Here is a 25,616-nt window from a genome sequence, read left to right as displayed (position 1 = left end):
TGCCCGAAGGAAATCGCTGCCTGGGAGCGGCGGGGCGGTCCGGCAGCGCGGCGGGCAGCCCGCGGGGGCCTGAGGGGCGGGAGGTGGGGGGGGGGCCTGGCGGCGGGCGGGGGCCGCAGAGCGGCGCTGGGAGCGGCCGGGCCGCAGGTACCGAGCGGGGAGGGGGGGGCCGGGTCCGTCCCCTCGGTGGGGGCTGAGGGGAGGGGCTCATCGACCCCCACAGTGGGCTCTGAATGAGGAGGGGGCGCTGCTGGGGGAGGGGAGGGCGCATCGACCCCCCTCCAATGGCATCTGAGTGGGGGGGGGGCTGCTTGGGGCGGGGGAGGGTGCATCCAGCACCCCCCCCCAGTGGGGTCTGAGTTGGGGGGGGTGCTTGGGCACTGGGGGTGTTGGTGCTGGGACCCCTCCCCATAGAGATTTAGGTGGGGGGAATGGTGCTGGGACCCCTCCCCATAGAGATTTATGGGGGGGGGGAATGGTGCTGGGACCCCTCCCCATAGAGATTTATGGGGGGGCGATGGTGCTGGGACCCCCCCCATAGAGATTTATGGGGGGGATGGTACTGGGACCTCTCCCCGTAGAGATTTGGGGGGGGGGATGGTGCTGGGACCCCTCCCCGTAGAGATTTGGGGGGGGGATGGTGCTGGGACCCCTCCCCATAGAGATTTATGGGGGGGTAATGGTGCTGAGACCCCTCCCCATAGAGATTTATGGGGCGGATGGTGCTGGGACCCCTCCCCATAGAGATTTTGGGGGGGGGGATGGTGCTGGGACCCCTCCCATGGATATTTATGGGGGGTGCTGGGACCCCTCCTCACAGAGACTTATGGGTGGGGTCTTGGGACCCCTCCCCATGGGGATTTACTGGGGGGGGATGGTGCTGGCACCCCTCCCCAAGGAGATTTATTAGGGGGGTGGCACTGAGACCTCTCCCCAGTGGGGTCTAGGGGTGTGGGGCAGCGCTGGGTCCCCTCTCCCTGGTGATTTAGAAATGAGGGGGCTGTGCGGGGACCCCTCCTCATGGAGGTTTATGGTGGGGGGGATGGTGATTGGAACCCTCTCCACAGAGATTTATAGGGATGCTGGGACCCCTCTCCACGGAGATTTATGGGGGGTGCTGGGACCCCCCTGGTGCCTGTGTTTGCTGCTGCCTGCGGGGAGGGGGCTGCAGCGCAAGCCCCTGCTGGGGGCCGGGGGTCCTGGGGGCTCCTTCCCCTGGAATTCACCTTCCTCCCGCGGTGCCGGCGTCCCTCGATGCCTCTGGGAGCGCTGCCCGGCCTCCTCACATGGTGAGACGGTGGGATGGTTCCATCCTGGACCCAGGGTGGGATGGGGGAGCGATACCGCCCTCCCTGTGCCCGCGGAGGCTCCGCTGGGGCCACAGCCCGGACCGGCGGTCGGAATGTTCTTCTGGAACACGGGCAGGTCCCACTTCCAGCCCTCCCGCGGCTCCTCCCGCCAACTTGCGGCCTCTCCATCCAAAAATTCCGGCCCCAATCATGGGCCGAGCTGGGACGTTGTTGGAAACTGAGGGGGCATTTTGGAAACGGCGTTGGAGAAGGATTGGAGGTGAGGGCTCGGCTCTTGGGCTGAGGATGTTTGGATTCAGAGCAGCGGCGGCGGCGGCTCGGCCTTCGTCGCGTTGGCGAGGCTGGTTTGCCCGTGTGCGTTCCGGCTGAGGAGCGGAGCGGGATCCGTAGAGCCAGGCGTTTCCTTGGATGCCGTGCGGCTCCTCCGGCTGAGGGCTTTGCCCGCGGGCTTCCCGAGAGGAACCGGAGCCCTCGGTCGGCGGTGGAGAGCTTGGATGCTGGATGGATCGGACACCGGCCGGGCCGCGTGCGGGGTTTGTGGGGTCTGGGCTGGGAGCCGTGTGCCTGTCCGCATCCAGCACCTCGGGTTTTCCCACTTGCATCCGAAGGACTCGATTTCCCCCCGCCAGGTGAGGGGCTCGGCACGTGCTCAAGCCCCGTTCTGGGCATTCCTGCTGCTCGGCTCTGTGCGGGAGCGAGCCGGGTTGGTGCTCTGGTGGCATCGCGATGTTCCAGGAGGGTTCAAGCCCTCGAGGAGGAGGCTGCTGCATTCTGCTCCCGGAGACACCTCCCAATCCCTGTTCCCTGGGTTTTCACCGTAAGCGTCTCTTCTGCTGGAGGGAAATCCAGGCTAGAGCCCCCGGGATCGTCCCCACGGCTTCACCTGTGGTGCTGCGGGGTGGGAGCCTCCGTGGGTGCCGAAGCTGCTCATCATTCCAGCCTTCCCGTGCGGCTCTGTGGCCGCGGCGGGGTAAATCCGGCTGTTTCCCTGCTCAGCCCTTGGCGCTGGCCGTGCCTCCTGCTCCCGGCAGCTCCCAGTCGGTGTTGGAGCAGGAGGCTCCATGCGTCCTGGTGAGCTCCAGTGTTGGCACTGACCTCCCCGCGTGGGTTATGGGGGTTCAGATCCCATCCGGACCGTGCCAGGTGACCTCGGAGCAGTCTTTTCTTTCCTCCCATCTCCCTGCGTTCCCAGACGTGCAGCCGGGGCTGTGAGTGACTCCGCCGGCGCTGGAAAGCGCCCGCTGCTCCCCCCAGACACCTCGAAGGGATTTAACGGTGCCATGCACCGTTAAATCCCTTCGAGGTGTCTGGGGGGAGCAGCGGGCGCCGCGGCGTTCCGTTGGGTGGCATCCCCGGGGACGTGGGGACACTGGATTCCTTGGGCTTTTGCCCCCATTCCTGGAGAGCCTGCGGGGCTGTCCGATCGGTTTGAAGATCCCTGCGGAACGGGGAGCAGCAGGGAAGCTCCTGCTGATCTGCTGCCAGGGCGAGGAGTGCCGCGATGCCTGAAAGGGCTCGTGGCCCTGGATGATGCCGCACTGGGGCTGCTCCGTGTCCTGCCCTCCGAGGGAAAGGAGCTCACCGGGCAGGGATTCTGCAGCGAGCGGAGCAGAAGTTCATTAAGGGAGATAATTGCTGGGGAAGGGAAGTGCCAGCAGCCGTGCCGATGCCGAAACGCTCCGGCTGCTGCCCCGGTGCCAGATGAGTCTCGCGGGGAACCCATAATGCTGGCTGTTCCGTGGCTTTGAGCGGCGAAGCAGAGCAGGTGAGGGCTCAAATCCACCTCTCCTGGCTGGATTGAACCCGGAGTGACCGGGACCCGCTGCTGGCTGGGTGCTGGTGTCTGTGGAGGCTGCTCCGCCGGGAAGGGACGAAGGGATGGTTGCGATGGAGATGAGCTCGGACCGCCTGACCTCCTCGGGGAGCCGGGGCCCATCCGCAGCATCCTTTGCTTCTTGGCCCGTCACCATGGTTACCGCCTTCCAGCAGCGCTGCCGCCTTATCGGTTGCGATCCGGAGAGTTTGGGCTTTAGCTACGATGGAAACGGTTGGATTTATGGCGTCGGGAACGCCAACCAGCTCTGCCGCCGCGTCTGTGCAGTGCGGCTGCGGCTGCATGCGTGCGGTGCTGCAGCCGTGCAGGGCGCAGGCTCGTGGCACCCGCCTGCCGGGTCCTAGCGCCTTGGATCGCTTCCCGCTTGGCTGCGGGGAGGGGACCCTGCGGAGAGAGTGCTCCTGCCCTCCTCCAGCCGCAGCCAGAGGCTTTAGATACACGAGGGCGCAGGAAAACTTCCTCCTGGTGCTGCACCGGGGGAGCCGCTGTCGTGTCCGGGTGCTGGGATAGGATGGAGATGGGATGGGATGGGATCCTTCAGGGTGGGAAAGACCTTTAGGATCCTCGAGTCCAACCGCAAACCTCCCACTGCCCATGTCCTTAAGCTCCGCGGCCACAAGTCTTTTAAGTCCCTCAGGGATGGGGACTTGGTTGCTTCGATGGATGGATGAGGTGCTGAGTGACAGGGTTTAGTGGTTGATAGGAATGGTTGGGCTCGATGATCCTGGGGGTCTTTTCCAACCTAGTGAGACTGCACTGGTGAGACCGCTCCTCGAATCCTGGGGTCAGTTCTGGGCCCCTCCCCACAAGAAGGATGTTGAGGCTCTGGAGCGAGTCCAGAGAAGAGCAACGAAGCTGGGGAGGGGGCTGGAGAAGAAGAGGAGCGGCTGAGAGAGCTGGGGGTGTTTATCCTGGAGAAGAGGAGGCTGAGGGGAGACCTCATTGCTCTCTGCAACTCCCTGAGAGGAGGTTGTGGAGAGGAGGGAGCTGGGCTCTTCTCCCAAGGGACAGGGGACAGGACGAGAGGGAATGGCCTCAAGCTCCGCCAGGGGAGGTTTAGGCTGGACATTAGGAAAAAATTCTTCACAGAAAGGGTGATTGGTCCCTGTCAGGGGCTGCCCAGGGAGGGGGTTGAGTCCCCTTCCCTGGAGGGGTTTAAGGGACAGGTGGATGAGATGCTGAGGTACGTGGTTTAGTGATTGATGGGAACGGTTGGACTTGATGATCCGGTGGGTCCTTTCCAACCTAGTGATTCTATGCTTTCCCCGACCCCCCAGGTTGAGCCTCCCCTGACCCTGGAATGTTTCTACTCTCCCTGCACAGGCGTTGCTGGTCCCTACCTGCCCCCTCTCTGCCTGCTGCCAGCCATGAATCCAACACCGGCCGCCCCGGGATGTGTTGTTCCCAAGGGGTGCGGGCGGAGGAGCCGTGGTTTGGGCTGTGGGTGCCTCCCAATGGAGGTGGGGACATCCCTGCGGAAGGGGATGGGGCCAGGGCAAGCGATGCTCCGTCCTCTAGAAAGGCCACGCTCTAAATATAAACCAGGACAGGGATACAGACATGTGGGGAGCTGGAAAGATTCCTGGAGCAGTTCCGCGGGAACAGCACAGTGCCAGGCATTGGTTACTGGGCGTCACACAAACAAGATCGCTGTTACTGAATCATAGAATAGTTAGGGCTGGAAGGGACCTTAAAGATCATCTAGTTCCAACATCCCAGTAGATCCGGTTACCCAAGGCCCATCCAAGCTGGCCTTGAACACCTCCAGGGATGGGGCAGCCACCACTTCCCTTGGCGACCTGTTCCAGCGTCTCACCACTCTCACGGTGAAGAAATTCTTCCTAATGTCTAGTCTAAATCTGCCTCTCTCCAGCTTATATCCGTTCCACCATGTCCTGTCACCACAGGCTCTTATGAATAGTCTCTCTCCAGCTTTCATGTAGCTCCTTTGAGGTACTGGAAGGTCGCTATAAGATCTCCTCAGAGCCTTCTCTTCTCCAGGCTGAACAACCCCAACTCTCTCAGCCTGGCCTCAAATGGAAGGTGCTCCAGCCCTCGCATCATCCTTGAATCACAGAATCATCAGGTTGGAAAGGACCCACTGGATCATCGAGTCCAACCATTCCCATCAATCACTAACCCATGTCCCTCAGCACCTCGTCCACCCGGCCCTTAAACCCCTCCAGGGAAGGGGACTCAACCCCCTCCCTGGGCAGCCTCGGACAGGGACCAATCACCCTTTCTGTGAAGAATTTTTTCCTAATGTCCATCCTGACCCTCCCCTGGTGGAGCTTGAGGCCATTCCCTCTCGTCCTGTCCCCTGTCCCTTGGGAGAAGAGCCCAGCTCCCTCCTCTCCACAACCTCCTCTCAGGGAGTTGCAGAGAGCAATGAGGTCTCCCCTCAGCCTCCTCTTCTCCAGGATAAACACCCCCAGCTCTCTCAGCCGCTCCTCTTCTTCTCCAGTCCCCTTCCCCAGCTTCGTTGCTCTTCTCTGGACTCGCTCCAACAGCTCCGTATCCTTCTTATGTTGATGATTCCAGGTAAGAAGGATATGGAGCTGTTTTTATTAATTGAGGGATTTAGCGGTCAGCTCTGTGCTTTGGCGCCGTGCTGGCGGCTCCAAGGGGGCAGGAACGGGCTATGCTCCTGCCGGAGGAGCTGGAACCAGAGCTGGGGCCGAGGTTTGCTCTGTCTCTTACACCACCTTTGTGGTCCCAGCTGGAGCCAGCGTGGAGGAGGAGGGAGCGGCACCGGTGTAACCAGGCAGGGCGAGTTTTTCGTGCCATTATTCCATCTCTCCAACTGAAGCAGGTCCCAGGTGGACTTTGAGGTCACAGGAGAGGATGTGGAACTCCGAGTTCAGTTCAAGTTGGACTGGATGATCCAGTGGGTTTTTTCCAACCTGGTGATTCTATGATTTTATGATTCTATGAAGTCTTAATGTCAGCAAGCTGGCTCCAGATTCACGTGGACGTGAAGCAGAGCGAGCCCCAGAGCGCCACTGCTCGGTTTTTAACACACAGAAGCCTTCAGTGTTCTGGCTGCTCAGTGTGAGGATTGATCCGTATCCCACATTCTAGTGTGGAAACTGGAAGAAGTCGGAACACTCCAACAGAATGTTCGTTGCCCTTTTCATGTTGGTTTATTCCTAACAATGAGCGTCACACGGAGCGTTTGGGAAGCTCCAGGCAGCCTGTGGGGGTCCCGTCGAGGCTCTGGGGTGAAGGAGGCTGCGGCGCTGGCATCGGACCGCAGGGATCTGTAACGCTGACCCCTCTTTTGCAGGTGACCAGCTCCGTCTGGGACGATCCCAATGTGTGGTTGTGCTGACCTGGCTCCGCTCCGGCGCTGACACGGCTCTGCTGGGATCCGCTGCTGGGAATCTGTGAGCACAGACGCAGGTGAGCGGCAGCGCCCGGTGAACGTTGCTGACCGCGCCGGCCCCTTCCCGCTGTGCTGGCCTGGCTCGGTGCGTCACCTCTCGCCTGCAGTCCCACCTTTTTGGCACCACGACCTTCCAGACCCATCGTGGCTGGGATGCTGTGCCCTCCGGCCACAAGGTCGGTTCCTGTTGGCGCTCTAAGGAGTGAGGCTGCATCAGGAAGCGGTTATCCGCTCTCCTGGCAGCCGGCACGGATTGGGAATGAGCCCCAGCGGCAGTTGGCTGGGATGTTGGGGTTCACCGGCTGCCGTGTGTGGTGAGTGGGAGACCATGGCCTGTTAGGGCCGGCGTTCCCTGTGATCCGCTGGATCGGAGTGCTGAGGGGTGTGAAACCAGTGAAGTTATTCAGAGCTGTGCCCGGAAAATGGGGCGTGTTTCTGTGGAGCAGGGGATGCTGCAGTTCCCAGCAGCCTCTGGGAGCACCGGGAGGATCTACTCATCCCAGGCACTTGGTTGAGAGAGCGGCACTTCCAAACGTGGCTGTGCCAGGGTGTGGAGAGGAATCCAGGTTGTGCCGCGGGGCAGAGCCAGCTTGAGGCCAACACCTGCTGGTTCTGTTTGGCAGCTCTGGCTGCCGGCTGTTCATCTCGTTTGCAACATTAGACTGGGGATGCATTAATTACCAAGACCTTCCCAGTTCTGAGATCCTGTAAACCTGAGCTCTGAGCTTGGCCTCTCGGCTTCCTGCTGGGATTCGATTCTTGCCCAGATTCCATGTGGTAAATGGGAAAGGGAAGCAGGGAATGGGGAGCGGTGCCGTGGGTCGCGCTGAGTGGCGGCGTTCCCGGAAGGGTCTGTGTTCTCTCCTGGTGGGTGATCGTGGTGCTCGGACTCCATCCACTCACAGATCTGTTTCCCGAAGTTCTCGTTCGCACTTATCTCGGCATGGGATTGGGAACACCGGTGCTGAGGCCCGGAGACGGTGCCGAGGGCTGGAGACAGTGCGTTTTCTGTGTGTTGATGCCACAGCTCTTCCCTGGCCGCTGGCTGTGGAACCAGATGGGCTCCGGCGCGGCACCGCCGGCAGCCGTGGCCTCTGCCGCGGCTCCAGCCCTTCAGCAGCGTGGCAGCGGTCAGGGCCTCTGGAAATGGAGGTGGATTCCAGCCTTGGCATCGTGGTGATGGTAGGAGGATGTTTCCATCGCTGTGAACCGTCCTGTGCTCCCACAAGAGCTTGGATCCTCTCAGCTGTTGTGATGTAGCTTTAGGTGACCTGGAACTGCGGCTCCTTCCCCTTTCCTCGGGGCTCTGGTGGGGACCGGGGTGGTAACGTTCCCATTGGATGATCGTCTTTCATGGGGTTAATCCCAGGTTTGCTTTAGCATGGACATGGACGTTGGGATTGAGGGCACTGGTAGCGAGTTTGCCGATGGCACCGAGCTGTGTGGCATAATCGGCACGTTGGAGGGAAGGGAGCTCATCCCGAGGGAAGGGACAGAGGGACCTGGACAGGCTGGAGAGCTGGGACCGTGCAAAATTCATGAGGTTCAACAAGGCCAAGTGCAAGGTCCTGCTCTGGGGTTGAGGCAATCCTAAACACTATACAGGCTGGGTGGAGAGTGGGTTGGGAGCAGCCCTGAGGAGAAGGACTTCGGGAGCTGGGGGAGGAGAAGCTCAACAGGAGCCACAACGTGCGCTCAGAGCCCAGAAACCCCCCGTGTCCTGGGCTGCATCCAGAGCCGCGTGGCCACCAGGGCCAGGGAGGGGATCCTGCCCCTCTGCTCCGCTCTGGGAGACCCACCTGGAGTCCTGGGTCCAGCTCTGGAGTCCTCAGCACAGGGAGGACATGGAGCTGGTGGGGTGAGTCCAGAGGAGGCCATGGGGATGATGTGAGGGCTGGAGAACCTCCTGTATGAGGCTGAGAGAGTTGGGGTTGTTCATCCTGGAGAAAAGAAGGCTCCAGGGAGACCTTAGAGCAGGTTCCAGGAGGCAAAGGGGCTCCAGGAAAGCTGGGGAGGGGCTCTGGATCAAGGAGTGCAGGGGCAGGACAAGGGGAACGGTTTTGAGCTGCAAGAGGGGAGATTGAGATGAGATCTTAGGGAGAAATGTTCTCCTGTGAGGGTGGGGAGGCCCTGGCCCAGGCTGCCCAGAGCAGGGGTGGCTGCCCCATCCCTGGAGGGGTTCAAGGCCAGGCTGGATGGGGCTTGGAGCCCCTGATCCAGTGGGAGGTGTCCCTGCCCATGGCAGGGGTGGGACTGGATGGGCTTTGAGGTCCCTTCCACCCCAGACTGTACTGTAACTCTTCCCAGAGCCACTCGGTTAGCATGGGGGGTGAGTGTTGGCGCTCGGGAAGGGGCGATGGAATCGATGCTGCGGGGGCCCCACAGCCCTATAGTCCCCACGGTGTGGATCCTTGTGATGGGCATCCGTGCCGAGGGCTGGTGCGGTTGTATCCGTGGAAATCTCGGTCAGCCCCAGGCAGGAGGACCCGGTAAGAGGAGGTTTTGTCCTTCCCGGCTGCGGGAATCCGGCTGGCATTCTTCCTGCGGCTGCCGAGGAGCGAGGAGCGTTAGGACCCAGTGAGCTGGCAGCGCGGTGACAAGTCTGGAGCGGCACTAGCGCAGAGTCGGCTCCATCAGCTGGGCTGGATCCCGCTGGATCCCTGTGGGGAACCATCCTCTGCTGCAAAAAGGGGCTTTTCCCTCTCGTGGGGTGACCAGCAGAGCCGAACCGGGAGCGGAAAGGGATGCTTGGATCGGCTGGACCGTGAGCATCCTCTGCTGCATTGCTGCTGGCCATGAGCCGAGGCCGCTGTCTACAGGGAATCCATCCTTAAAACCAGGGAGCAGGCGGCATGGCCCAGAGCCGGAGACACCCCTACAGCCGGGTAAGCTGGGGGGAAACTTATTTACCAACTCCGGGCTCTGCCGGGGGAGGATCTTGGCCGATCTTGGCCGTGTCTCCCTGCTGTTCCTCGCGGGGGAAAATCTGCTGCTGCTTTCATCCCGGAATCCCAATTGTGCTGTCACATTCCTGGAATGTGAGACCTTTATTGCTGTCGCGATGCATGGGGGTGGATAAATAGCCTGGATTATGTGAGCGGCTGGGCCCTTTGGATTCAGCTGCTGCTGTAATTGCACCGGGAACGCAGCGCGGCGGAGAGCCTTCCCAGGGCTTTCCAGCACAAAGATTCCGGGCTGTTTCCCTTTCCGCATCGCGGTTTTCCTCCCTCTTTGCTTATTTTCCAGGTTGTGTGGTGCGACACCGAGCTTCCGCGTGCCTGGCAATCGTTTCCAGGTTTTCCCGTATTGCAGTTAACCCTGGCTGCGCGGCGCAGCGGAGCCCGCACGAGGCCTGGCATTGGAGTTTCTTTGTCGCTCGCGGGGACAGGGACATCGCGTCCCAGACTCCGCTGCTTTGGGGACTGGGAAGCGCCTTTCCGGCGTCTCGGGTACTCGGCGCTTGCTGCCTTGGCAGAGCGCTCCGTAAGTGCTGGGGCCGAGAGAGCAGACCCCTTCCCACCGCCCCGCTCGTGCCGGGGCCGCATCCAGCCCCAAACATTCTGTGCCGGAGCGTGCCCTGCGGTGGCTCCGCGTGGTGCCGGCACGCTGAGGCCGGAGCTGCCGCCACCAGTGGGTGATCCGGTCCCTGGCCCCAAGGATTTGTTTGCGCAGCCACAGCTGCTGAACGGAGGGGTTGCCGGCCTGGAGAAGGCTCGGAGCCGCTGGCAGAGCGTGCGGGTCGGGGTGCGTCTCCGTGCGCCGGTGGCTGCGTCTCTGCCTTCCCAAAGCGCCTCTGTGTGCCAGGAGGGAGCGGGTGGAATTCCAGACGTGGTAACGGCACCGAGTGTCGCCCGGGCAGGCCGGCAGCGTGTCTCTGGGGTGCCAGCAGGCGAGTCTGCGGTTCCTCCAGCGTCAGGGCAGGGACCAGAGCTGCACCAGCGTTCCCGGCTGGGCCGGAGCGGCTGCCCATCCTGGGGGTGTCTGCACATGGGATGTGGGGACGCTGTGGCCGCTGTCACTGCGCCCCAAAACACACCGAGCACCCTCGCTGGCCTTGCTGCTCCCCAGCCTGCAGCAGGATGAATCCAGTGTCTCGACCGGAGCCTCGTCCCGGCTCAGCGGCGAGGCTGGCAGCAGCTGCGAGGGACAGCAGTCGCCCCAACACCACACGCTATCCGGTAACCCCAAGACTTCACAGGCACTGGAATTCTCTCCAAGTTTTCCCCTGTTCCAGCCGTGCTGGGTCACGTCTGGAGCTGGAGGCGGCGAGCGTCTACGCGGGAGCTGTTTGGAGCTGGCGGCAGCACGTGGGGAACGCCGAACGGTTTGATCTGGGCTCTGAGTGACGGATTGAGGCTCCGTTAGTCACATCCGCAGGGAGGCACACGTGCCCCGTGCCGGCCCCGTTCCTTGCAGGAACACGGGAATATTCCTGGTGTTATCCGCTCTAGTGGAGCAAAATGCTGAAGCCGTCGTGCTCGGCTGAAACACGGCAATGACCCGAATCCCGCTCGGATCGCCGGGCAAGTCACTTGGAATTGCATCCAGTTTCCAGTGGCCGATCACTGGGATCTCCTGGTCGCTGATGAGATGATCCATGCGTGTGTGATGCTGGAAACGGGGTCCACGTGGGAAGACGCCGTGCTTCCATGGGGTGACTCCGGCCCTGTGTGCTCCCCCTTATCCCTGTGGGCTGGTGTCTGCGGGAGCTTCCAGCAGCCTCTACTCCTCCATCCTCTCCCTTGCCTCCTGTGGATCACCGCCGATGGATGGGAAGGTTTTCCATCGCTTCACCCTGCTGCTGGTGGGCTCCACACTCCGATTCATCCACCAGGAGACGGAGAAGGGCATGAAAGCTGGGAAAGCTGCTGGCGAGGTGCTGTGCTCCAGGGATGCCGTGCGGCCTTCGGCAGATGATTCCTACAAATCCGATCCCATCCCTGGAGGTGTTCAAGGCCAGCTTGGATGGGGCTTCAAGCAACCTGATGTGTCCCCGCCCATGGGAACTGGATGGGCTTTGAGGTCCCTTCCCACCCAAACTGTTCCGTGATTCTGTGCTCCGCTGAGGTGTGCAGCTTACGGATTTTCCTTTTTAACCCCTCCGATTGTGGCCATCTTATCTGGAGTAAGTTTTTTGCTGGCAGTCATTGCTGTCTAGGTTCCCAAAATCCCGATGTGCCGGTGGAGAAGGAGTTTCCAGGCTTTGGAAGTGGGATTTGTGTCCCCAGTTTGTCAGCAGCGAGGTCCTGTTCAGGTGGAGCAGCTGGGAGAGGGGTTCGGGCAGGGCACGGCTCCAGAAGGAAAGCGCTGTAGGAAAAGCCATTCGGAAACTGCCTTTCTGATATTACAAATTCTGGACTTCCTTGGGAAGGGAGGATGCTCGGCATGGGAATGCCATGAAGTTAATGAACTTCCCATTTGGCTTTTAGAATGGAACCTTTGCCAGGTTTGGGTGATTGGAGTTTGAGGCTGGGGATGCGTGTGCCGGCTTCGGCCTTCAGTCACTCTGCGCTGAGGAGCCAGCAGAGTGAGAAGGACGTTAATGGCCCATCCGATGCATCCTGTAGATCATTAATTGGGTGCTGGTGTTAATTACAACGCCTGACCGATGACCAGAGCGACCGCTGAGCCCCAGCTGCCCCGTGTTCCTCAGGGATCCCGAGGCTGGGATCGCTCCACGGCATCGCCGCCGCTAACGGAACCGAGCGTCTGGAGGCTGGCTGTCCGTAAGTCAATCCGTCATCCGGAGGGGATGGAGCCGAGGGGCTCGCTCAGCGTGGGATCTGCCGGCCCTGCAGCCTGGCAGCCGTGACCGGAGTGGAGGTCTGGATTGCACGCTCTCCTCTTTCCTCGAGTCTGGAAACACGCAGGGCTCCGGCAGCTCCGTCTCCGCATGATCCTCCCGCCCCCATCCCTGGGCTCAGCACGAGTGGCAATAGCACCGTGGCCACGCGTGTCGCACCGCTCTGTTCATGCCTCCTTGTTTCCTCTGTGAGGCATCCTGGGCTTTTTCCGCAGCCGGCACATGTGGAAACGAGCTGTGACCTGTGGTGCAGACTTCTCAGCTCCACGTGGCTGCTGGGAGCAGCATGAGGGCCCTGGCCTGGGCTCTGTGCCCGTATTCCCTGCCCTCGTCCCGCATCCAGCTTCCCTGCTGGTGTTCCCTGCCCTGGGTCCTTGCCCTGCTCCCGTGCCTGGATTCCCTGCTCTGGCCCCGTGCCGGGCTTCCTGCTGGGATTCCCTGCCCAGGCCCCCTGCTCATGGCCTCTCGCATCCCTACGGATCATGCTGGGCTTCCTGCTGGGATTCCCTGCCCAGGCCTCCTGCTCGTGGCCTCTCGCATCCCTACGGATCCTGCCTGGGCTGTGGTCGCCCTTGGCCACCAGAACGGTGAGCGGAAAGCCGTCCCGGTGCCCAGGGGAGCGGTTGCATTTGGAATCTCCAAGCAGGAACCATTCTGTTTAAGCGGTGAATCCCTCTTCTCTTTGGGCTCGTTGGTTTCTTGGAGCTTGCTCCCCCTTTTTATGACAAGTGGGACATGTCGGTGTCCCAGCTGAGGGGTCTGATAACGGCAGAGGGGTCCCATGGTTTGGAGCACGTTTGAGTGCTCAGCCTGGGTTTTAGAGCTGAAGTCTTGGGTTGGTTTGCTCGAAAATGGCACTTGAGTTTGGGTTTACGAAAAGATCCCATTATGCATTTGATTTCTACCTGCTGTTTTCGGAAGAGAAGCGGAATTCAGCTCCGTGTGGGAAGCTGGTGTCACAGTTCTCAGTCTCGAAGCCTCCCGGGTGCGCTCTGGATCCAGACCCGACTCCTCACTGTGCAGCGGGAGCTTGCGGTCCGTGGGTCTGTCTGACCGCGATGCTGAGCCAGGAGCTGTTGGGGCCCCTGGGTGCTCTGGCCAGGCTGGAGCCACCGTGTCCCTGCTGTCACCCCGCTCGGTGTCTGGTTGCGGCTGAGATTCCTCCTTGGAGCAGGCCCTTCAGTGGGTGCTGTCTGCGCAGAAACAGCGTGGCCAGCAGGGCCAGGGAGGTTCTTCTCCCTCTGGACTCGGCCCTGGGGAGACCGCTCCTCGAATCCTGGGGTCAGTTCTGGGCCCTCCCCACAAGAAGGATGTTGAGGCTCTGGAGCGAGTCCAGAGAAGAGCAACAAAGCTGGGGAGGGGGCTGGAGAAGAAGAGGAGCGGCTGAGAGAGCTGGGGGGGTTTATCCTGGAGAAGAGGAGGCTGAGGGGAGACCTCATTGCTCTCTGCAACTCCCTGAGAGGAGGTTGTGGAGAGGAGGGAGCTGGGCTCTTCTCCCAAGGGCCAGGGGACAGGACGAGAGGGAATGGCCTCAAGCTCCACCAGGGGAGGGTCAGGCTGGACAGCAGGAAAAAATATTTCCCGGAAAGGGTGATTGGTCCCTGTCTGAGGCTGCCCAGGGAGGGGGTTGAGTCCCCTTCCCTGGAGGGGTTTAAGGGCCGGGTGGACGAGGTGCTGAGGGACATGGGTTAGTGATTGATGGGAATGGTTGGACTCGATGATCCTGGGGGTCCTTTCCAACCTGGTGATTCTACGATTCGGCGGGTGCTGTCTGCGTGGCGTCTGGGCTGGAAGCAGTCTCTGCTCCTCGGGACACAGGGTCTGTTCTCCCGCCGATCCCCGTGGCGCTGGAACCGAACCCTTCCTGCACAATGGACAGAGCTGCCGGCAAACGGAGCGATGGGATTGCCGGGTGAGCCGGAACAAGGGCGGCCGTGTGGGACCGAGCATCCCCCTCCCTTCTCAGCTGTACGGGCGGCATCAGCCTTGGTGGGGGCACTGCTAGGACAGCAGCACTTCTAATTGATTAAAACTGCATCGTTAGCTTAGCTGAGGGGCCGTAGGGGATAATTTGGATCTGCTTTACCTGGGCTGAGTGAGGTGGTGGAGGATCCCAGCTCCTTCCTTGTTCTCCCCCTTACAAACCTCATCAGCCTGACTTCAATTGTGGCATCTCAAACCTGACTGGAATTCCTGATCCCACGGCCTTCCCGACGCTCTGGACTGACCGGCACGGTTATCCTGACCCGCGCAGAGCGGGATCAGGGACGGCAGGCATGCTGAAATCCGGCTGGGAACACCTTGAGAGCCTGGTGAATTCACCCTGGTGGCTCCTGCTCCTCGGTGTCCAGCTGGGAAGCGCCGCCCCGGGGGAATCTCGGCGTCCTGGTGCAGGGGGCTCTCGCGGATCTGGCTGGAGGGACCTGGCGTGGTGGGGCCAGGAGAACCTCAACCCCGACAGCGAGAGGGGTGGGAAGGCTGCTCTGTTCCTGAGGATGGGGTGCAGGAGGCAGGAGCGCTGGGAGCGGCATCCCATGCAATGGGACGGGGGCGTAGCAATGGGGACCCCACCAGTGTCTAAGGGTTTCACCCCAAAGCGTATAAAATCCTGATAACTGGGGTGTGTGGGTCCAGTGTGTGGTTCAGAGCTGAGGAGCGGTTGGAGGTGGCTTTGCTGTTTTTTGGAATTGCCTGTGATGGTAACAATCACCTTGAGCTGCCTCCCAGAGGGAAGGGGCAGCGGAGGGGACCAGCTCCTCAGGGGTTCTGAGCTGCGACATCTGAGCTGAGCTCTGTGTTCAATCCGCTCTGCTCTTCTCTGTCCCCAGGCATCCAGCACCGGCACCAGGATGAGCGCGGAAGCGAGCAGCAAGCCCCTCAAGGTGGGCTCCAGGGTGGAAGTCATCGGGAAGGGGCACCGCGGCACCGTGGCCTACGTGGGGGCCACCCTCTTTGCCACTGGGAAGTGGGTCGGCGTCATCCTGGACGAAGCGAAGGGCAAGAACGATGGCACCGTGCAGGGCAGGAAGTACTTCACCTGCGAGGAGAACCACGGCATCTTCGTGCGGCAGTCGCAGGTACGCTTCCCTCCCTCCGTGCTTCCCTCCCTCCATGCTTCCCTCCGCACCAGGCTGGGAACACCAGGCTTGTCCCTGGCACACGTGGCTTGCAGGGCACGGTGAAACAGAGGAAAGCAGCCTTTGGCACCCAGCAGGGAGAGATAGAATAGGTTCATAGAATCAGGGAATCATGGAATCATTGAAGTTGGAAAAGCCTTCCAAGCTCATCCAGTCCACCCGTCAGTCCAGCCTCACCGTGACAACCAAACCCTGTCCCCAAGTGCCACGGCCACGTGGCTTTCAAGTCATGGATGGGGACTGCCCTGCTGCGTTGGGCAGCCTCTGCCAGCGCTGACAGCCCTTTCCATGAAAAAATGTTTCCCAATATCCAGTCTAAGCCTCCCTGGCACAACCTGAGGTGTTTCCTCCCATCCCTGGTTCCTGGGGAGCAGAGCTCGACCCCCGCCTGGCTCCAACCTCCTCTCTGGGAGCTGCGCGGAGCCAGGAGGTCTCCCCTCAGCTCCTCTTCTCCAGGCTCAACAGCCCCAGGTCCCTCAGCCGATCCCACAACCCCTGTTCTCCAGCCCCTTCCCTGCTCTGTTCCCTTCATTCCCAGAGAACATGGTGTTCCTGGGAGTCTCCATCTTCCATCATGGGAGGGAGCAGAACCGCTCCAAACGCAGGCAGAAGCCTCACCGGAGCCAGGTTTGGTTCTGGCCTGGCACACGGCTTCTCCATGCCTTCCACTGAGCAGCTCCGTTCACCAGTTCATGGGGTCATGGTGAAATATTTTCAGATAAATTGGGTCAAAAAAAAAGGGTTTGGTGAGTCCAGAGAGCGCAGGGTGGTTTTGTTTTGGTCTGGAAGAGCGCAGGCTGCCCGGGGAGGTACCGGCTGTGTCGTCTGGAGGTGAAGTCTGGGGCTGCCATCCAGGTGTGTCCTGGAAGCGAAGTCAGAGATTGATAATGCTCACCTTAAAGTCCATAAAACGCGTGACTTGGGTTTACTCCTCTCCGTGTGCTGTAGGCAGGAACGAGGAGCCCGTGGAGGTACAGACAGGGCTCTCCTTGGCACTGGTGAGACCGCTCCTCGAATCCTGGGGTCAGTTCTGGGCCCCTCCCCACAAGAAGGATGTTGAGGCTCTGGAGCGAGTCCAGAGAAGAGCAACGAAGCTGGGGAGGGGGCTGGAGAAGAAGAGGAGCGGCTGAGAGAGCTGGGGGGGTTTAGCCTGGAGAAGAGGAGGCTGAGGGGAGACCTCATTGCTCTCTGCAACTCCCTGAGAGGAGGTTGTGGAGAGGAGGGAGCTGGGCTCTTCTCCCAAGGGACAGGGGACAGGATGAGAGGGAATGGCCTCAAGCTCCACCAGGGGAGGGTCAGGCTGGACAGCAGGAAAAAAATTTTCATAAAAGGGATCACTGGGCCCTGTCCGAGGCTGCCCAGGGAGGGAGTTGAGTCACCTATCCATGGACCCGGCTTCCTCGGCCCAGTGCTCTGCTGGGAGAGCTGGTGCAGGAGTTTCCAGCTGGCGGGTTGGGAGCCAGGCTGGAATGGCTGGATTAGAGATTCCCAAACTGTGCCGTCCGCTCTGTTTCTCTCTTCCCTGTGGAGCATTCCCATTGTGGTTTGGTGTGGTTTTTGTAACCACTGTTTTTATGTTCTTTCCAGATTCAGGTCTTTGAAGATGGAGCTGATACCACGTCCCCAGAGACGCCAGAATCTGCTGCCTTGAAGGTCCCCAAGAGAGGTACGGCCGCACCGTTCCATCCCAGGGCTGTGCCCTTGCTCCAGGTGCTCCTGGCTCATCCGCCTCTCCACGTGGGCTTTGGGAATCACGGGGGAAGTGCCACATGGAAAAGGTGCTGCAGGCAGCTCTGTCCTTACAGAGAGAGCAATGGGAGCCGGCGTCCGTGTCCCTTAGCATCCTGCTTCTCCTGTCTCTTCTCCTGCTGGGAGCTCCTGGCTCCAGCGGTTTGTCCGTTCATCTCTGCTTTGGATCCTCCCGATGGAATCATGGAATCATTAAGGCTGGAAAAGCCCCCTAAGCTCATCCAGTCCAACCCCAGCCCAACCCCACTGTGCCAACCGAGCCCTGTCCCCACGTGCCAAGTTCTGTGAACCCCTCCAGGGCGGGGACGTCCTCGCTTCCCAGGGCCCAGGGAAGTGCAGCAGAGTAGGGAATTGTTAAAGCAAGCCGGGTGGGATTCAGCACTGGGGTTTAAGCCAGAAAACCAGAAACTTTTCTGCCCACTGTTCCAGTGTGAGTGATTTTTCCCACAGTGCTGGGAAGCCTCTCCTGTGCAGCTCCCTCCTGTTCTCCACGTGTGCTGGATATGAGCAGGCAGTGAATTCCTCCTTAACTTTCAGAGGATCTTTGCACTCTTTCCCAGCTCAGATGTAGCGTTTCCCTGCCCGGCTCCTGCGCTCGTTCCGGACGCGGTGCTGGTTGGAGCTGTGCAGGTGGGTTTGGGCTGAGCCTCTGCAGCGGACAGGAGCCCTCCAGCACCGGAGCCGGGCTGCGTCTCATCCCGCAGGGAGAGCCAGGGAGAAGGGACCTGGGATCTTCAGCCCCTCATGTGGTATCCTGGGAATTGGGGAGCAGCTGGGGCTTCCTTGCACAGGCAGGTGGGAGCAGAGACCAGGAATGCCGCCGCTCCTCAGAGTCAGGGTGGCCCTGGGAGAGGGAACACGCTGGACCTCTGGGTATAGCCTGGCTCGTGCCAAACGCTGCTGCCTTTTAATTTCACTCCGTTGTGTCCCATGAATTGTTTATCCAGTGCCATCTCCCTGCCCTGGGTGGAATCCTTTGTGCCGCAGCACCCAGAGCTGTGGGACTGCTGTGTCCCTCACCTGAAGCTGTGGGACTCGTGGTGCCATCTCTCTGTTCCCGGCATCCCGAGGTTTGTTGGTCCCACTGAGCTGTGGATACTCCAGCCTCTTCCCCAGCCGCCGGCTCTTCCATTCCATCTGAGGAATGGGTAAAGCCAGGTGGCTCAGGTGGCACCTTTGGCCCAGGTTTAGGGGGTGCAGGATGGGTTTTCCACTGCTGGTCCTGAGAACCACAGCGTGGTGTTTATACCGGAGCGGGATGCACTCTGGAGCTCTGACAGTCTGGGATGGTTGAGCCAGTGAGCAAAGGGGCCGGTGCCAGAGCAGGACGGGTGGATGCAGCCCCTCGAGGTCCTGTGGTGGGCGGAGAGGGACCTGGGCACCCAGACTCAGTGTTGACACGGATGCGGGCACTGGGATGCAGCTCCTTGCCAGGAGTTTCCATGGAAACGGCAGCGCTGGCTGCTGCAGTCCGACTGCGCCGGGTGATGCTGATATTGCTCTTCCCAAAGCTCCAGCACCTTCCTCTCCTGGAGCAGCAGAGGTGGGAGGTGCGCAGCGGAGGCAGCTCCAATCTTTTATTGATGAGGTGCTTCTGCGGTACTTGGTGTTGGAAATCACAAATCCTGCTGGGAGAGGAGCAGAGTAGCAGCCTCAGGCCCCTGAGCTGCTCCAGGCCCCCCATCCATCTGGGAATGGTGCAAGAGATGGAATTCAGCTGAGCCCACAGCAGTTCCCTGCATCTCAGATGCCCAAGAGCCAGGATCGTGCAGTCCGGTTCCTCCGCAGCCGTGTGCCTGGCGCTCCCTCTGCTGCCCAGCCCGGAGAGGGGGAATCCTGGATTCCTGGCACTGGGTTTGGTGGAGCAGTCGGGTTCCCTGGTAGCAGGAAGGTGTTCCTTGTCCTCTGCCAGGATGATTAAACAGGAACCGCTGGTACCAGCCGGCAGTGCCCGCGGGGAAGCCAGCGACTGAGGTGTTGGCACAGGAACTCCCGGCAGGTGCTCCCACCTGTGCCGCAGAGAGCTTGCGTTCCGAGAAGGGCGTTCTCCTCGAATCCTGGGCTCAGTTCTGGGCCCCTCGCTCCAAGAAAGCCCTGGAGGGGCTGGAGCGCATTTGGAGAAGGGAATGGGGCTGGGAAGGGTCTGGAGAACAGGGGTTGTGGGAGCGGGTGAGGGACCTGGGGCTGTTGAGCCTGGAGAAGAGGAGGGGAGGGGAGACCTCCTGGCTCTGCGCAGCTCCCGGAGAGGAGGTTGGAGCCAGGCAGGGGTCAGGCTCTGCTCCCCAGGAACCAGGGATGGGAGGAAACACCTCAGGTTGTGCCAGGCAGGTTAGACTGGATATTGGGAAACATTCCTTCATGGAAAGCACGGTGAAGCCCTGGCAGAGGCTGTGGGGCAGTGCAGGAGCCCCCGTCCCTGGAGGGATTCAAACCCCATGTGGTTGTGTCCCTTGGGGCAGGGTTTGGTTGGCACAGGGGGGTTGGACTGGATGAGCTGGGAGGGCTTTTCCAACCTTAATGACTCCGTGGTTCCATGATTCTTAGTGGGAAGAACCGCTGTGTCCCGAGCCCGGCGGAGCCACAGCTCTGGGGCTGCAGGTGCCCAGCTCTGGGAGGTTCCCTGGGCTGAGCTGCGGCCGCTCACTCTGGGACGTCTCCGAGTGCTCCCTCGTGCCCACACCTCCTGTCTGGCCATGTTCCTGAACCCACACCGGGATGGAAACCTTTCATTTTGCCCCGTGGAGCTTTCCCTGGACCCACATTCCTGGTGATACTCACGCTGGATTCCCATGTGGGATCCGGCCGATGAGATGGGGTCGTACGGAGCACTGGGCTGCTTCTGGCACAGAGCGAGCTCTGGAGGGGACGTGGAGTTCTCAGGATTGAGGGAATTGGATTAAAGAAGGGCTGTGGTGCCGGCCCTAGCTCTGATGCCGTGGCTGAGCGTTCCCTTTCTTCTCTGCCAGCTGTCCGAGAGAGGCGTCCCTGCTCCCCCAGACCCACACCCCATTGTCCCCTTGCTCCCTGCTTTATCCCAGGCTCTGCTTCACTCCTGCTTCCCAAAGAACACATGGAAATGGCCCTTCCATGATGCCTGGAGGCCTGGACCTCAGGCCCTTGGGATGCAGGTCGGATGGAGGTGTCCTTTGCTCCGGAGCTCACCATTCTCTTTCTGTTTCCCTTGCAGATTCTGTGGATGCTGCCAAAGCCAGCAAACTGGTGAGTGCCGAGCCCACGGCTCCGCAGGCTCCGAATCTGGTTCCCTGTGCCGCGTGCGATTGGTGGAAGGGGCGGGCTTGCACATGCTACTCTGCTGACTTGTCTTCCTTAATGTTTATCTTCTCCCAAAGCTCCATTTTCCAGCCCCACGGGAAAAGCGTGGGGACACAAACACGCAGGGACGGTGCGTGGGGACACAGGGACACACACACGCTGAGCCATTTCCCATTTGGCTCTGTGTGATAAAACTGCCTGTGGTGAGGCTCATCCCTTCAGCAAACCCCGGGAAATGGGGCCTTTAAATAGTGATTTTCAGCTAAAGCCCCAGGAATGAAGCCCCAGCCCCATTTCCCATGTCACACGTCTTTACACTCAGTCAGCAGCACGATGCTCAGGCCCTGCCTGCCTCTGTGTGTGTTCCTTTGGATAACAACCCTTCCATCTCATGGGAAGAACATGCTCCTTGGGATAGTCGAAACTGCCTTTCTCTGGCGTGTGTTTCCGAGTGTCTTTATCCCGGAGTCTCAGTGGCTCTTGAGCACAAACGGGTACAGGTTGTATCCAAATGTGATGGTTTTCTCCCAAGGAACAGGAGATCAGAGCTGGTACCCGGCTTCGAATCCTTCTGACCCCCAAAAGCACGATTAAGTGGGCAGTGGGTTAGGGACACGGAGATGCCGGGTGTGCGCGCCGAGGATTCTGTGCAGTGCGTTGGGCTGTGTCCATGGGGACAGAGCCAGACGTTCCTCAGGGACCAGCCTCAGCCTTTTCGTGGCTGGAGCCGAGAAGCTGCTATCTCTGCTCCACCGGGTTGTGGCGTTGGGACCTCTAAAACTGGGGAAAAGAGAATATTTCCCATGGGTAGAGCAGCCCTGAGCAGCAAGAAACTGGAGAGGGGTTCAGCAGGCTTTGGATTTTGGCAGCATCCTACAAATTCCCTGCCACTGTGAAAAACCATCCTGAGGGCAGCGGCCAGTCATGGAATCAGGGAATGGTTTGGGCTGGAAGGGACCTCAAAGCCCATCCACATCTGGATCAGGTCACTCCATGCCCCATCCAACCTGGCCTTGAACCCCTCCATGGACGGGGCAGCCACGACTGCTCTGGGCAGCCTGTTCCAGGGCCTCCCCACCCTCCCAGGAGAACATTTCTCCCTAAGATCTCATCTCCATCTCCTCTTTCAGCTGAAAACCATTCCCCTCTTACTCTTCCTGTCCTGCTTGATCAGGAGCCATCCCCAGCGTTCCTGTGGGCAGGATCCTTTCCGGTGCGGGATTTGCCCTTGGTGTGATCAGGAATTGCATTTTGAAAGCAAACTCTCACGTTGCCGTCAGCCCCGAGCAGGCTTTGTGCCTTGAGGCATGGTGGAAGCGCACCCGGGATGAACATGGAAAGAAACCTGACTGGATACGGCACCTCCTTCCCTTGGTGGTGTCTGATCCATGCGGGGCAGTGCAGAGGGGAGCCTGGGGCTGGATTTGGGGTGAATCCCCCCTCACTGGGGCCTCTGGGTTGTGGCCAGTGCAGCGTGGAGTCTCCTTTGTGAGCGCTGCTGCCCATCCTGAAGTGAATTTGTTTTCCTTTGGATGTGTCCTGGCTCCTCAGAAGGTTCCGTGCTGGAGGAGCGAGAGCTGGATGGAGTAGAGCTCCTCCATCAGAGGGTGGGAGTGAGCCCTGGTGTCCGCTTCCCTCTCACGCCGTCCTGCGTTTGTTTAACTACCTGAATGCCTTTTCCTCTCTGCTCATCCGTGGTTTTGCAGCCCGGTGCCCACGGGTAGCGCGCTCCGGCCCTTGCCGGTTTGGAGCAGCGTGCCGGTCGCCTCTCCTCCCCGCTGTCGGGACGCAGGAGCTCTAACTCTGTGCCCTTTTCTTCCCCTTCATGCAGCGTGGAGTGAAACCGAAAAAGGTGCCGCTTTTCTGACAATTAATCCGTGTTGCCGAGTGTCGCGGCTGCATGCCAGGCCCCTGCGGTGCATCCCAGCTCATCGTCCCCATCCCGCTCCGCCTCCATCGTCCCGTTGCATGTCTGCTCATTGCATGCGCTCCCCTTCGCCGCTCCCGGCACGGTAACGCGGGGAAAGCCGCCGCTTCCCGGCCGGCACGCGGCGTGGTGGGAAAGGGCTGGATTGCTGCCCTGCTCGGGGGTCGAGGCTGGATCCAGCTCTTCCCGGCACACTCAGTTGTGGGGTTTCCTGCTGTCCCGGTGACCGTGGTCAGGTTTTCCGTCGGTGCTGGGTGCCTGCGATGCCCATGGGCTGCGCCCAGCGTCGCTCCCAGCGCAGCTGCAGAGCTTTTACACAGCTCTAAGTCCTGGACAGCAGGGACCCATCTGCGGATTCCTGCTCCCACCCTGAGGAGCAGCAGGAACCGGCTTTCCCTGCCGCCTTCTCTCTCCAACACTTTATCCCACACACATTCCCAGCCTGTGGGTGCTGGCGGCCCCTGCTCCGTGCCGTGGGGAGCTGTGCGCTCAGGCTGCCCTGGGAACATTTACAGCTCCAGGATTGTCATCCCAGGGCTGTTATGTGGCTGTTATCCACCAAAACAGAGCGGTATTCTACAGCTCTGGAAGCTCCTGAGCAGCTGTGATCCGGAGCTGGACAGTGGGAAAACAGGGAACGCGGCCACGGCCAAAGAACCAGCCGCGAGGGTTGGGAAAAGATGCTGTGGCCCCAAGGATCGCGCTCTGGAGACGGGAGCAGGGCAGGGGTTTCCTTGTGGTGGTGCCGGTGCCCTCCGTGGGCTGTGCCGCCCCACGCTGCAGCGCCCCAGCCTGCTCCCCGCTCAGCCGGGTCGCGGCATCACCGCAGCCAAAGGCCTTTCGCAGCGCTTCCGACCCAAACTAAAAGTGCTCCTGGCAGACGCACCGTCCCCGCCGGCTCTTTGGGAGTGGTGGTGTGCCCAGAGGAAAGCAAACCCGGGCACTGGGGGCTCGGAACAGGCGCCAGGGGAAGCGGGACGGTACCTGTGAGTCCTGGTGTGCGCAGTGCCCGGGACCGAGTCGGGGCAGGCGGATGCCGCGGCGGTGCCGGCGTCACCTCAGAACTTGAGTTTTGGCCATTAATGAACTCCTCCGCTCTCCCTCCTCTCCTTTGCCGCTCGCAGCCTTGCGCAGGGTGGGAAAGCTGCCGGCGGGTCGGTTCTGTCACCGAGTAACCCCCATGATTAGCGGATAAGTCCTCATTCAGGGGATTAAGGCGCCTCTTTGCATGTTAAATATAGACTGGAATCGTATTAGGAGCAGCTGCTGTTTGTGCCAGATGGCCCTGAGCTGCGCTCCCTTCGGTTTGCGTTGGGTTCCTGCTGTCGGGAATAGTGGAGCGGGACCTCTGGCCCCAGGGCTCCTGCCTCTTCTGATCTTTGCTCTGGACTGTGTGGCCGCAGGGCTGGCAGCTCCCGGTGGAGCTGAGCGAAAGTGGGGATCCCTGGCCAGGCTGGATCCCTGGATGGAGGGCAGGAAGGATCTAGAGAGGGATGTGGCCAGGCTGGATCCATGGATGGAGGGCAGGGAGGATCTAGAGAGGGACCTGGCCAGTCTGGATCCATGGATGAAGGGCAGGGAGGACCTAGAGAGGGACCTGGCCAGTCTGGATCCATGGATGGAGGGCAGGGAGGATCTAGAGAGGGACCTGGCCAGGCTGGATCCATGGATGGAGGGCAGGGAGGATCTAGAGAGGGATGTGGCCAGGCTGGATCCATGGATGGAGGGCAGGGAGGATCTAGAGAGGGACCTGGCCAGGCTGGATCCATGGATGGAGGGCAGGGAGGATCTAGAGAGGGACCTGGCCAGGCTGGATCCATGGATGGAGGGCAGGGAGGATCTAGAGAGGGACCTGGCCAGGCTGGATCCATGGCTGGAGGGCAGGGAGGATCTAGAGAGGGATCTGGCCAGGCTGGATCCATGGATGGAGGGCGGGGAGGATCTAGAGAGGGACCTGGCCAGGCTGGATCCATGGCTGGAGGGCAGGGAGGATCCAGAGAGGGGTCCCAGCTCCGGTAACATTCCCGTTCCTTTCCTCATCCTAGCTGGCATTCTGTGTGCTGGAGCTGGGTCTCCGTGGCTTCACCCCCTCTCCCTGGGCACTGATCTCGCTCTGATCCTCCCTTCTCCCCCATCTGTCGTGCCTGGTCGGCAGCCGGTGCCAGGTGTCCATGCGGAGCTGGTGGCTTTTCCAGCCGAGCAGAGCACGGAGCACCCTGGCTCCAGATGGTTGATTTCTCGGGAAGAGGGGCCAGCCCCATTAATCCTGCAAAGCACGGAGTAATCTGATTATCTCTCAATGTGCTGCCCCTCTGAACTGCTGCAGACACACCTGCCCACGGCTCCCAAGGCTTTTCCCATCCTAGTTTTCCTCCTGGACCAGCTCCACAGCTCCCAGGGGCGTCCGGTGGCACCTGCGGCCAGGTCCCTGCTGTGGGATCCCAGCTCTTCTGCTGAGCTGGAGGGAAGGGCCAGGAGCCTCTGGAGTTGAGCAGCATCTGGCGCCGCAGGCTGGTGCTGCCGTGTAACCGATCCGCAGGGAACCACGCCACGAGCCTGGATGAGACTCCATGATCTCCTTATCTGTGTTGGTGCTGGGAGCTCGTGGTGCTGTGCGTGGCTTTAGGGTAAATCGCGGCTCCAAGACACGGCTGCGTGTCCCTGAGGGAGAACTCCAAAGCATCCGGCTCTTGTTTTTTCCACCTCTCCCCAGCTCACTGAGCGTTGTCTGGCTTCTTGCAGTTGGTTCCTGTGGGATGGGAGGTGCTGGCTGGAGGACAATGGTTTTTTCCATGTGCAGAATGTCCCTGGGGTCAGCGCTGCCACAGCTGGAGGTGACTCCAGGCTGGAGGGGCCGCTCGTCCCTCCGTGTTTGCCTTTTGTTGCTGTTTAGAATGGGTTAAAACAGTTATTTTTGCACTTTAGAATCATGGAATGGTTTGAGTTGGAAGGGTCCCTGAAGCCCACCCAGTCCTACCCCGTGCCGTGGGCAGGGATGCCTCCTGCTGGATCCGGCTGCTCCGAGCCCCATCCAGCCTGGTTTTTATTTTCAGACGATCGATGGGAGCGTGCAACCCGAGCCCAGCGCACAAAGTGCTTTTGCGTTTCCCCAAGGACGTTTGATTGATCCGATGACGGAACGAGGCTGGAGGCTGCTGGGTGCGTGGTCGGCTCTGGCAGCTGGGCTGGGATTTGCCT

General features: G+C 60.7%; 1 protein-coding gene across 7 annotated transcripts in view; it reads left to right on the top strand.

Moving 5' to 3' along the window:
* The first annotated feature begins 113 nt into the window (after positions 1-113).
* The window catches only part of DCTN1 (dynactin subunit 1), a 55,592-nt gene continuing 30,089 nt past the window's right edge, over positions 114-25,616 (top strand). For 2 of the 7 annotated variants that reach the window (XM_069856702.1, XM_069856700.1), the window contains exons 1-5: positions 9,107-9,414; positions 15,161-15,409; positions 17,057-17,135; positions 20,406-20,437; positions 22,323-22,343. In XM_069856702.1, coding sequence (XP_069712803.1) covers positions 9,382-9,414; positions 15,161-15,409; positions 17,057-17,135; positions 20,406-20,437; positions 22,323-22,343 — 414 coding nt within the window. In that variant the 5' untranslated portion in view covers positions 9,107-9,381. Of the gene's footprint in view, positions 148-9,106; positions 9,415-15,160; positions 15,410-17,056; positions 17,136-20,405; positions 20,438-22,322; positions 22,344-25,616 lie in introns of those variants that run through there. The other 5 variants (XM_069856705.1, XM_069856701.1, XM_069856704.1 and 2 more) reach the window with 5 other exon arrangements.

This window comes from Phaenicophaeus curvirostris, chromosome 4 (genome assembly GCF_032191515.1).
Source record: "Phaenicophaeus curvirostris isolate KB17595 chromosome 4, BPBGC_Pcur_1.0, whole genome shotgun sequence".
NCBI lineage: Eukaryota > Metazoa > Chordata > Aves > Cuculiformes > Cuculidae > Phaenicophaeus > Phaenicophaeus curvirostris.
The sequence above is the reverse complement of the archived record's forward strand: the minus strand, read 5'-3'. Positions and strand labels throughout refer to the sequence as shown.